Raw genomic sequence first — 13,595 nt, forward strand, 5'->3', positions numbered from 1 at the left:
TGTACTTTAGTTAGTTTATTTCATTGTATTTATTTGTAGGAATTGTATTTAATTTATTTATTGATAGTGTAGTGTTAGGTTTAATTGTAGATAATTATAGGTAGTTTATTTAATTTATTTATTGATAGTTTAGTGTTAGGTTTAATTGTAACTTAGGTTAGGATTTATTTTACAGGTAAATTTGTAATTATTTTAACTATTTTAGCTATTAAATAGTTCTTAACTATTTAATAGCTATTGTACCTGGTTAAAATAAATACAAAGTTACCTGTAAAATAAATATTAATCCTAAAATAGCTATAATATCATTATAATTTATATTGTAGCTATATTAGGATTTATTTTACAGGTAAGTATTTAGCTTTAAATAGGAATAATTTATTTAAGATGAGTTAATTAATTTCGTTAGATTAAAATTATATTTAATTTAGGGGGGTGTTAGTGTTAGGGTTAGACTTAGCTTTAGGGGTTAATACATTTATTAGAATAGCGGTGAGCTCCAGTCGGCAGATTAGGGGTTAATAATTGAAGTTAGGTGTCGGCGATGTTAGGGAGGGCAGATTAGGGGTTAATACTATTTATTATAGGGTTATTGAGGCGGGAGTGAGGCGGATTAGGGGTTAATAACTTTATTATAGTAGCGGTGCGGTCCGCTCGGCAGATTAGGGGTTAATAAGTGTAGGTAGGTGGAGGCGACGTTGAGGGGGGAAGATTAGGGGTTAATAAATATAATATAGGGGTCGGCGGTGTTAGGGGCAGCAGATTAGGGGTACATAAGTATAACGTTGCTGGCGGTCGGCAGATTAGGGGTTAAAAAAATTGAATTGAGTGGCGGCGATGTGGGGGGGCTCGGTTTAGGGGTACATAGGTAGTTTATGGGTGTTAGTGTACTTTAGAGTACAGTAGTTAAGAGCTTTATGAACCGGCGTTAGCCCAGAAAGCTCTTAACTACTGACTTTTTTCTGCGGCTGGAGTTTTGTCGTTAGAATTCTAACGCTCACTTCAGCCACGACTCTAAATACCGGAGTTAGAAAGATCCCATTGAAAAGATAGGATACGCAATTGACGTAAGGGGATCTGCGGTATGGAAAAGGTTGCGGCTGAAAAGTGAGCGTTAGACCCTTTTTTGAATGACTCCAAATACCGCCCGTTAGCCTAAAACCAGCGTTAGGAGCCTCTAACGCTGGTTTTCACGGCTACCGCCAAACTCCAAATCTAGGCCATAGAAAACTATTAGGATTGCTACATGTTTAAAAATTCACCCACACTGTTAGTGAATGCGGATCTCAGCAGTGTTAAGGGGGCATGTTTTCAAAGCACCTTTACAAAACAAAGAATTGGCTTTCACTAAATGTAAAAATAGTTTGCTTGGTAACAGTTCAGTAAATGCAATAGATTTCTTACAGATATCTATGAAATGGTTCACCTAAGATTATTTACAAAATTAGAAACTCTGAAGATGTTTTGAAATTAAAATACAGGTTACTCACATGGAACGCCTCTATATTTTCTATGTATTGGATCACCATTGTTTTGTTTTTTAACTTTAAACTGGTGTCTTTTCTTATCCTCCTGACAAGAGTCTGGGCAGAAATTAATTTGGGCATACAGCAGCAGTACATGCTAAGAGAGTATCAGTATTCTTATGACCACATAGAAGTCAATTGAACAAAATAAAAAAGTGGCAAAAAATCTTACTCGTGAGCAAACACGATTGCATATTCTAAAGAAGTGAAACAAAGTACAGAGGCGCCAATGGTGCAGATCAATGGTGGTATAAGGCACAATAACACCCCAATATGCACAGGATACTCACATGTAGTGAAGGCAATCAATCTTGCCCATAGATACAGGCTGGATTTCACAGCAGTCCAGCTAGCTGTTCCAAGGTGTGGTAGCAGATGGGTGGGTATTAGAGTTTTAGTACTCTATAGTAGCATAGCAGCAAGAAGTAGTAGTTGTAACACTTAGAGTGGATTTGATAAAAAGTAAATTTATTTAAAAAGTATAAAAAATATATATATATATAACAATACCACTCATCTCAGTGTTAAAACATATATCTTAAACATAAGGATTACATGCGACGCGTTTCTCAGATATACTGTTTCCTCAGGCATGTTATTACACAGTTCTTAACCTCCTTATATAGGGCTATGCTACTATGAATACGCCCACATCCCACCCCCACCAATCATTCAAATTGTAACCAATCAAGAGCCATCATTTAACAATGACGCCGCCCTTATTACAACATACTGCATAAATTCTATATGTATATTCAAGTAGTCTTTCAAACAAGTGAATAAGCTGAATGTTTTTAAATTTGTATTCTTATATATATTTATATTGTCCAAATACCTAACATTTTGTGATCGAAAATTTGCAATCTATGCTATTCGTAATTTCTAAAATATCATAGGATGGCTAGGTTGTCAATCACTCTGTGGTCAGGTGACTTGCAAGATAGACCCGTTAATTTGTCTATATACCTGTCACTCAAATCGGGAATTCGCGCTCAAATTCCTATTTTTGTTCTTACCTATTTCTATACTGTCATTCTGGGTGCGCATGTCCAATCAGAGCACTGACTGGAGACGCGCCTCCATTACCAATGCGTGACGTAATGTACCGTGATTGGCGTGCACTGAAGTTTAACAGTGTATCATGCCAATTCACGGAAGAAGGTAAACAAAGTCTCCCATTGGTCTAACCTGCAATCACGATTGCATATTCTCAAGTGCGCTAACCCAACATGAAAATATGAATATTTCACATTCCAATGTTCTTCTATTTATTTATAAATACATATTTCTACATATGTCTGATTATATTTTGGTACAATAGATATATATACACACACACACACATATATATATATATAAATATATATATATACACACACACACACACACATTATGTATATATATATATATATATATATATATATATATACATACACACACACAAACATACATACATGATTAAGTATAAATATATACATATAGATAGGAATATATATATAGAGAGAAAGCAAATAAAAGGGGGAAGAGAGAGCAAAAGAGAGGGGAGACAGAAAAAGAGAGGGGAGACAGAAAAAGAGAGGGGGTGAGAAAGCAAAAGAGAGGGGGGGGAGAAAGCAAAAGAGAGGGGGAGAGACAGCAAAAGAGAGGGGGAGAGACAGCAAAAGAGAGTGAGGAAGCAGAAGCAAAAGAGAAAGGGGAGAGAGAAAAAAAGAGAGGGGGAGAGAGAGCAAAAGAGAAGGGGAAGAGAGAGTGAAAGAGAGGGGGAGAGAGAGCAAAAGAGAGGGGGGAGCAAAAGAGAGGGGGGAAGAGAGCAAAAGAGGGGTTAGAGAGAGCAAAAGAGAGGGCTGGAGAGAGAGAGAGAGAGAGAGAGAGAGAGAAAGAGAGAGAGAGAGAGAGAGAGAGAGAGAAAGAGAGGGAGCAAATGAGAGGGGGGGTGAGAGAGAGTAAAATAGAGGTGGAGAGAGATATAGATAGCAAAGGAGAAAGGGGAGAGAGAGCAAAATATAGGGGGAGAGAGAGCAAAAGAGAGGGGGGAGAGAGAGAGCAAAAGAAAGGGGGAGAGATAGAGCAAAAGAGAGGGAGGAGAGAGAGAGCAAAAGTGATGGGGAGAGAGAGCACAAAAGAGAGGGGGATAGAGAGCAAAAGAGAGGGGGGAGAGAGAGCAAAAGAGAGGGGGAAGAGAGTGCAAAAGAGAGGGGGGAGAGAGATCAAAAGAGAGGGGGAGATAGAGAGATAACAAAAGAGAGGGGAGAGATAGAGAGAGAGGGAGCAAATTAAAGGGGGAGAGAAAGGAAAAGAGAGGGGGAGAGAGAGCGAGGGAGGCAAGAGAGAGCAAAAGAGAGGGAGAGAGAGAGAGCAAGGGGTGGGACAGCTGTACTGCAAAAAATGGCCCATGTACACTGGCTTTAGGACTAGTCTATTTAAAAATACATAGAACATATTCTGCTATGTGGAGAACATTGGAATGTGAAATATTTACAGTAAATACACCTTATAACACTTTATTAAATATGAATATTGCATAAACTTTTGTAACTTTCAAACTGTAAAAAATGTAACTCTTCCACTTTTGTTTGAGCTAATCCCAAGTGCAAGGTACAGTTGCCAAAAAGCCAGCAAGGCCACTGACATAAATAATAAATAAAGATGCAGAGCTTCGCCAACTGGCTTCTGTAATGAGTACAAATAATGGAACAGCTTTAAAGAGAGATGCTGATACAGGAGGAATAATAATAGCACCTAACATAAGCAACAAAGAGTTCTCTATTTTTCAAGTTACTGAATGTGTGAGATCGGGTTTAGTGGTCACTGATAGTACATATCGTTAGAGGTGTCCTATGTTTTCTCCTCTTTACCCCACCAAACAGATAGAGCCGATATTCAAAACCATGCCGGCACAATCTTTGGGATTTTTTTTTAGACCTTGGGGCCTATCTATCAAGCCCCGAATGGAGCTTGATGCCCCGTGTTTCTGGCGAGCCTGCAGGCTCGCCAGAAACAGCAGTTATGAAGCAGCGGTCACAAAGACCACTGCTCCATAACCTGTCCGCCTGCTCTGAGCAGGCAGACAGACATCACCGGAAATCAACCCGATCGAGTACGAACGGGTTGATTGACACCCCCCTGCTGGCGGCCCATTGACCGCGAGTCTGCAGGGGGCGGCGTTGCACCAGCAGCTCTTGTGAGCTACTGGTGCAATGCTGAATACGTCAAGCGTATTGTCGCCATATTCAGCGAGGTCTGGCGGACCTGATTCGCACTGTCGGATCAGGTCCACCAGACTTTCTTAAATAGGGGCCCTTGTATTGTAATGTAGGAGTTTCTCATAAAGAACACTTCACAGGCCTTGTGCTGGAAGATCAGAGTCGCACACAGCCAGGCTATAGCACAATGCTGCGCGAAGATCATTTGTTCCTGTAACACAGGGGGACCCACCCATCCCCAGAATTCAGAAGTCACAGGCATCGCACAGCAGCAGATATCAAGAACTTTCAGCAGTCAGTTGCAGCAGCTAGACAAGTAGTGAGTTCCTTGTGAGTACATTTTACTTGCTTAGCTGGACGCTGCTGATGCTGCTGTTCTGCTATCTTTGCTGCCATGTCTGCCCCGCCACCGTCGCAGTACAAATCATAATATTATTATTATTTATTTTAAATTCTAAAAGCCTGGCGCAGACGCAGTGCAGTGAGCGCAGGCTTTTACAGAGAGACAGGTCCCTTTTCTGGCACAATGATCACTGACTCTTTGGAAGTAAGAGTGCAGAGTGAGAGTGCAGATACCCTACACATTGTTTTAAATACACATATATATATATATATATATATATATATATATATATATGTATATATATGTATATCTCTATGCATACAATTTTAAACAACTATACTTATATTATTAAATGTGCTTCTTTCTCTTTGTATAAGGTGCAGCAATGCACTACTGTGAGCTTGATGAACACATTTGGCGATCCAATGACGATAGGCATATATGCACAGCCGCCAATCAGCACATAGGTTCCAGCAGTGCACTGCTGCTGCTTCTGAGTCTTTTCAATAAAGGATAGCAAGAGAACAAATCAAAATAGATAACAGATGTAAATTAGACATTTGTTTAAAATTGCTTGCTCTATCTAAAACATGGAAGTTTAATTTTGACATTATTATGTTGAAAAAAAAAAGAAAAGAAAAAAGATATGTATCAAATTCACATATTTTTTTTTTTTTTGGGGGGGGGCCCTTCTTAGTTTCTTGCACCTGGGCCCTGTGGTTTCTAGTTATGCCCCTACTTACCAACAAGACCTCTTAGACTTGCTGAGTCTGTGTTCACAGCATCTAATATTGTTCAGTGTTTTAAACATACCTCATATTGTCCGAGGTTATTAAATGTGAGTGCACACTCTCTCATTTTTGTATGTAGTTTATTTATTTAATATCAGTATTACACTATCTGTTTTTTCTCCCCTTTCATTATTATTATCCAACTGGAGTGTTCTTCGCTCAGAGGATAGAGGGGATACCAGAAGTTTCTACAGACTCCAGGAGGTGGATGAACAACATTGTGAACAATCCCTACTGAAGGAAAAAATATACACGTTGGAGGTTTCTCTCCCCCCGGCAACTTACCTCATTAGTTTAAGGTGATTTCTGGTAAGGGGAATGCCTGCTAATACAGCATACGTATTTAATCTTGGAATTACAACAGATGTTTACATTTATTACATTTCATTGTGGATTATATGAACTTTTTATTTAGTATAGGATTTATAGCGCTGTTTCCTTTGTTTGTACATTTTTACGGCAGATAGTAATAGGAGCTTTCACTTCTATTCTACCTGTAGTTTTTCTAACATCTGCTGTTCCTCCTTTTCCTGCCCGGTGCATATTATGCAGTGTTGCTTGTGTCAAGATTAAGTTCACTTAGGCCTAGATTTAGAGTTCGGCGGTAAAAGGGCTGTTAACGCTCCTCGGGTTTTTTTCTGGCCGCACCATAAATTTAACTCTGGTATCGAGAGTTCAAACAAATGCTGCGTTAGGCTCCAAAAAAGGAGCGTAGAGCATTTTTACCGCAAATGCAACTCTCGATACCAGAGTTGCTTACGGACGCGGCCGGCATCAAAAACGTGCTCGTGCACGATTCTCCCATAGGAAACAATGGGGCTGTTTGAGCTGAAAAAAAACCTAACACCTGCAAAAAAGCAGCGTTCAGCTCCTAACGCAGCCCCATTGTTTCCTATGGGGAAACACCTCCTAAGTCTGCACCTAACACCCTAACATGTACCCCGAGTCTAAACACCCCTAACCTTACACTTATTAACCCCTAATCTGCCGCCCCCGCTATCGCTGACCCCTGCATTACACTTTTAACCCCTAATCTGCCGCTCCGTAAACCGCCGCCACCTACGTTATCCCTATGTACCCCTAATCTGCTGCCCTAACATCGCCGACCCCTATGTTATATTTATTAACCCCTAATCTGCCCCCCACAACGTCGCCGACACCTACCTACACTTATTAACCCCTAATCTGCCGAGCGGACCTGAGCGCTACTATAATAAAGTTATTAACCCCTAATCCGCCTCACTAACCCTATCATAAATAGTATTAACCCCTAATCTGCCCTCCCTAACATCGCCGACACCTACCTTCAATTATTAACCCCTAATCTGCCGACCGGAGCTCACCGCTATTCTAATAAATGTATTAACCCCTAAAGCTAAGTCTAACCCTAACACTAACACCCCCCTAAGTTAAATATAATTTTTATCTAACGAAATAAATTAACTCTTATTAAATAAATAATTCCTATTTAAAGCTAAATACTTACCTGTAAAATAAATCCTAATATAGCTACAATATAAATTATAATTATATTATACCTATTTTAGGATTAATATTTATTTTACAGGCAACTTTGTAATTATTTTAACCAGGTACAATAGCTATTAAATAGTTAAGAAATATTTAATAGTTACCTAGTTAAAATAATTACAAATTTACCTGTAAAATAAATCCTAACCTAAGATATAATTAAACCTAACACTACCCTATCAATAAAATAATTAAATAAACTACCTACAATTACCTACAATTAACCTAACACTACACTATCAATAAATTAATTAAACACAATTGCTACAAATAAATAAAATTAAATAAACTATCTAAAGTACAAAAAATAAAAAAGAACTAAGTTACAGAAAATAATAAAATATTTACAAACATAAGAAAAATATTACAACAATTTTAAACTAATTACACCTACTCTAAGCCCCCTAATAAAATAACAAAGCCCCCCAAAATAAAAAATTCCCTACCCTATTCTAAAATACAAATATTACAAGCTCTTTTACCTTACCAGCCCTGAACAGGGCCCTTTGCGGGGCATGCCCCAAGAATTTCAGCTCTTTTGCCTGTAAAAAAAAACATACAATACCCCCCCCCAACATTACAACCCACCACCCACATACCCCTAATCTAACCCAAACCCCCCTTAAATAAACCTAACACTACCCCCCTGATGATCTTCCTACCTTGTCTTCACCATGCCAGGTTCACCGATCCGTCCTGGCTCCAAGATCTTCATCTAACCCAAGCGGGGGCTAGACATCCACTGAAGAAGTCCAGAAGAGGGTCCAAAGTCTTCCTCCTATCCGGCAAGAAGAGGACATCCGGACCGGCAAACATCTTCTCCAAGCGGCATCTTCTATCTTCTTCCATCCGATGACGACCGGCTCCATCTTGAAGACCTCCAGCGCGGATCCATCCTCTTCTTCCGACGACTAGACGACGAATGACGGTTCCTTTAAGGGACGTCATCCAAGATGGCGTCCCTCGAATTCCGATTGGCTGATAGGATTCTATCAGCCAATCGGAATTAAGGTAGGAATTTTCTGATTGGCTGATGGAATCAGCCAATCAGAATCTAGTTCAATCCGATTGGCTGATCCAATCAGCCAATCAGATTGAGCTCGCATTCTATTGGCTGTTCCGATCAGCCAATAGAATGCGAGCTCAATCTGATTGGCTGATTGGATCAGCCAATCGGATTGAACTAGATTCTGATTGGCTGATTCCATCAGCCAATCAGAAAATTCCTACCTTAATTCCGATTGGCTGATAGAATCCTATCAGCCAATCGGAATTCGAGGGACGCCATCTTGGATGACGTCCCTTAAAGGAACCGTCATTCGTCGTCTAGTCGTCGGAAGAAGAGGATGGATCCGCGCTGGAGGTCTTCAAGATGGAGCCGGTCGTCATCGGATGGAAGAAGATAGAAGATGCCGCTTGGAGAAGATGTTTGCCGGTCCGGATGTCCTCTTCTTGCCGGATAGGAGGAAGACTTTGGACCCTCTTCTGGACTTCTTCAGTGGATGTCTAGCCCCCGCTTGGGTTAGATGAAGATCTTGGAGCCAGGACGGATCGGTGAACCTGGCATGGTGAAGACAAGGTAGGAAGATCATCAGGGGGGTAGTGTTAGGTTTATTTAAGGGGGGTTTGGGTTAGATTAGGGGTATGTGGGTGGTGGGTTGTAATGTTGGGGGGGGGGGTATTGTATGTTTTTTTTTACAGGCAAAAGAGCTGAAATTCTTGGGGCAGGCCCCGCAAAGGGCCCTGTTCAGGGCTGGTAAGGTAAAAGAGCTTGTAATATTTGTATTTTAGAATAGGGTAGGGAATTTTTTATTTTGGGGGGCTTAGTTATTTTATTAGGGGGCTTAGAGTAGGTGTAATTAGTTTAAAATTGTTGTAATATTTTTCTTATGTTTGTAAATATTTTATTATTTTCTGTAACTTAGTTCTTTTTTATTTTTTGTACTTTAGATAGTTTATTTAATTTTATTTATTTGTAGCAATTGTGTTTAATTAATTTATTGATAGTGTAGTGTTAGGTTAATTGTAGGTAATTGTAGGTAGTTTATTTAATTATTTTATTGATAGGGTAGTGTTAGGTTTAATTATATCTTAGGTTAGGATTTATTTTACAGGTAAATTTGTAATTATTTTAACTAGGTAACTATTAAATATTTCTTAACTATTTAATAGCTATTGTACCTGGTTAAAATAATTACAAAGTTGCCTGTAAAATAAATATTAATCCTAAAATAGGTATAATATAATTATAATTTATATTGTAGCTATATTAGGATTTATTTTACAGGTAAGTATTTAGCTTTAAATAGGAATTATTTATTTAATAAGAGTTAATTTATTTCGTTAGATAAAAATTATATTTAACTTAGGGGGGTGTTAGTGTTAGGGTTAGACTTAGCTTTAGGGGTTAATACATTTATTAGAATAGCGGTGAGCTCCGGTCGGCAGATTAGGGGTTAATAATTGAAGGTAGGTGTCGGCGATGTTAGGGAGGGCAGATTAGGGGTTAATACTATTTATGATAGGGTTAGTGAGGCGGATTAGGGGTTAATAACTTTATTATAGTAGCGCTCAGGTCCGCTCGGCAGATTAGGGGTTAATAAGTGTAGGTAGGTGTCGGCGACGTTGTGGGGGGCAGATTAGGGGTTAATAAATATAACATAGGGGTCGGCGATGTTAGGGGTAGCAGATTAGGGGTACATAGGGATAACGTAGGTGGCGGCGATTTGCGGTCGGAAGATTAGGGGTTAATTATTTTAAGTAGCTTGCGGCGACGTTGTGGGGGGCAGATTAGGGGTTAATAAATATAACATAGGGGTCGGCGATGTTAGGGGTAGCAGATTAGGGGTACATAGGGATAACGTAGGTGGCGGCGATTTGCGGTCGGAAGATTAGGGGTTAATTATTTTAAGTAGCTTGCGGCGACGTTGTGGGGGGCAAGTTAGGGGTTAATAGATATAATACAGGGGTCGGCGGTGTTAGGGGCAGCAGATTAGGGGTACATAAGTATAACGTAGGTGGCGGTCGGCAGATTAGGGGTTAAAAATTTTAATCGAGTGGCGGCGATGTGGGGGGACCTCGGTTTAGGGGTACATAGGTAGTTTATGGGTGTTAGTGTACTTTAGGGTACAGTAGTTAAGAGCTTTATAAACCGGCGTTAGCCAGAAAGCTCTTAACTCCTGCTATTTTCAGGCGGCTGGAATCTTGTCGTTAGAGCTCTAACGCTCACTGCAGAAACGACTCTAAATACCGGCGTTAGAAAGATCCCATTGAAAAGATAGGCTACGCAAATGGCGTAGGGGGATCTGCGGTATGGAAAAGTCGCGGCTGAAAAGTGAGCGTTAGACCCTTTAATCACTGACTCCAAATACCAGCGGGCGGCCAAAACCAGCGTTAGGAGCCTCTAACGCTGGTTTTGACGGCTACCGCCGAACTCTAAATCTAGGCCTTAGTGTTCTGCTCTTGTCACATTCTACTTGTTGTTTCAATATTACACATTATACCCTAACCAAAAAATATTATGTCTGAAAAACAGCCTAAAACTTAGGGGGGTAGGGGCTGGGGGCAGCAGAATTGTAAGCCCTGAGGGCAGCACAAAACCTAAATACACCACTGATTCCATCTAAGGTCTATGGTCTCTAAATGCTGGCCATACAAGCTGAGACAAGAATCAGCTGTCCAATCTGTTATTGGCTGTTTCCCAAAACCATATAATATAAAGGAATTCAAAGTATTTTTTTAATATCTTTTTATATATTATGAATGCTAAAAACTTTTCTATTTATATAGTGACCTTTAAACATGTTAAAAATGTGATTTGGCAGATTCATGTTTATAAATAAAAACATTTTTTGATACCTGATCAAGTTTCCAGTGAAACTCTGCTGGACGGAAAGTGTCAGCTTGGTCAAAATCACGGCGTAACAGAAACACAAGACGACAGTTGTGCACATATAATGCATAGTGATGTCTGTTCATCTCTGAAAAACAAACAAGTATATTCCTTTTGATATGCTGTGAACATAATCACTAATGATTAAATGAAAAACTGAGTTTCTATTATTAGCATGTATATATTAAGGGCCAGATTACAAGTGGTGTGCTAATGAAATTTTTCGCTCGTGCTCTAACTGCGCTCAAAGTACAGGTTAGCACATGTATTGCAAGTTAAAAGTTAACGCGCAGCCAAAACCAGATATGAATGTATACACATATAAATACACAGTATATCTATATCTATCTATATATATATATATATATATATATATATATATAAAACACACATATTTAAACATAGCAGATAATAAATCAGTCAAATAATATATAAATAATTGATCCTTTTTATTTACACTTATTAACATTTTTTATTGTGTTAAAATGTACCTGTTTTATCAGAGTTGCATAGGATTGTCTCTTTCTCAGCTCTTAAACCTGGACTTGCGCCATGCTTCATCCACATTGTAATAGTAAACTGATCAGTCAGATTCTTTGGTACAATTGCGTCTGGAATTTTTACCCCTTGTTTTCCATCAAATTTAAAGATCATACCAGTATTATCCATGGGAAGACCTGCTGTCCAATTGGTAAGAGCACTGGGAGTTGGGAGCAAGTCAATGGCTCCCGAAGAGGCTCCTAAAGAAAGATTTTAATTATTAATACAAGATATTACAAAAAAAAATACAAAAAAAAAAATAGCATTGCCTTAAATACTGTTTAGAAAGTAGACAATGCTCAGAATGCAGCTTTTTACCAAGTCGTAAAGGTACACTTTGATTTCAAATATTGTGTGATATTGTTTTTAAAACATATACCCGCCATTTTTTAAGAGACACCAAACAAGTACTAAGACTCATGGAATCAACCAAGTGGGAAAGGAATTCAGGATGGTAACAATTGATGCTGTGGCCTTATATTCCTCTATACCCCATACATTTGTTTTTAAAGCTTTAAAATGCACTCTTCTTGATTCTGCTGATTACTCATCAACATTTATTAATTTAATTTTACGTGTTACATCCTTTCTCCTAACACATAATTATTTTGACTTTGAGGAGTTTTTTTTTTACTTTTAGAGGTGTGGGACTGCTATGGGGCCAAGTTTTCCCCCTCTTACGCCAACCTATTTTTGGGTGGGTGAGAGTGGTCTCACATCTTTGGAGATGGGAACCCTCACAGACCCTCAGAAAACTAGCTGAATTAGATACTTTGTGAGATATTACATTGAATAATTTGTTTAACAATAATATATTGTATTTATACTTCCACTAGTGTATAACAAGTGTCTATATCTACTCTGATAGATGTATTTCCCTAATCTGTGGGAAATAGTGATCAAATACAACTATCAGTCAGTAGTCTATTACTTTAAGTGGATCATAGTTTCCTTACATTGAAGTGGGGCATTTTGTTGTAGCATCCTTTTCCAGACTTAAGTTGCCTGTCATATATGTTATTGTATCCCCATGCTATCTAGGTTTATATAATTTAGGTTAAGTAACTGCCAGCATTTTAGTTTTAAACAACCCATTTTTTAAACATTGTACTAATAAAGTTTTATGTTTTAATTTTTTCATGACGCACACGCACATATGTCATACAATGTTTGTTTGGGTCTCATATGAGTGCTTAGAAGTATCAACTTTTTTGTTCAGTTCCTTTAGCTGAAATCAGTGAATGTTAATCATTTGATACATAGCACATTATAACCACTGTATACACTGTGTTACAAGGCCAGTTTAAACAGAACAGTGATTTATTGTTCATTTGGACCGGTACTAGGGATCAGGCTGATAACTTTGTGGATTAGCTAAATTTCAATGAGAACAGCTTGCGCTTTACCTTTGAATACCATGATACTGTAATAAATTTTTTAGATGTTACCCTTATGGGTTACAGGGATGGATTCAAGGGTGTATCGAGAGCTGATCAGTGGAAACACACTCCTACATGCCAAAAGTTGTCACCCACAACATGTCTCTTATGCAGTGGTTAAGGGACAATTTATTAGATTAAGACAAAACTGTACAGAGGAGAAAGATTTTGAGGAGGAGGCAAGGCAACTTGAATTGAGATTAATACAGAGGGGATACTCCAGGAGTGACATTAAAAGAGCTAAATCCGAAACAAAACTGATAGATAAGAAAATGCTCATTTTAGATAGACAAAACGCAAACAAGAAAGACAAAACTTTAAAAGGTGTCAC

At 38.7% G+C, this 13,595-nt stretch overlaps 1 protein-coding gene across 1 annotated transcript in view; it reads right to left on the reverse strand.

Moving 5' to 3' along the window:
• CLSTN2 (calsyntenin 2) overlaps nt 1–13,595 on the reverse strand; it is an 869,931-nt gene that overhangs the window by 320,246 nt on the left and 536,090 nt on the right. The window contains exons 7-8 of the mRNA XM_053711602.1: nt 11,777–12,025; nt 11,252–11,373 (exon numbers count right to left, since the gene is read on the reverse strand). Of these exons, the coding sequence (XP_053567577.1) occupies nt 11,252–11,373; nt 11,777–12,025 (371 nt within the window). The remainder of the gene's footprint in view (nt 1–11,251; nt 11,374–11,776; nt 12,026–13,595) is intronic.

Source organism: Bombina bombina, chromosome 4, assembly GCF_027579735.1.
Source record: "Bombina bombina isolate aBomBom1 chromosome 4, aBomBom1.pri, whole genome shotgun sequence".
In the NCBI taxonomy this organism is placed as follows: Eukaryota; Metazoa; Chordata; class Amphibia; order Anura; family Bombinatoridae; genus Bombina; species Bombina bombina.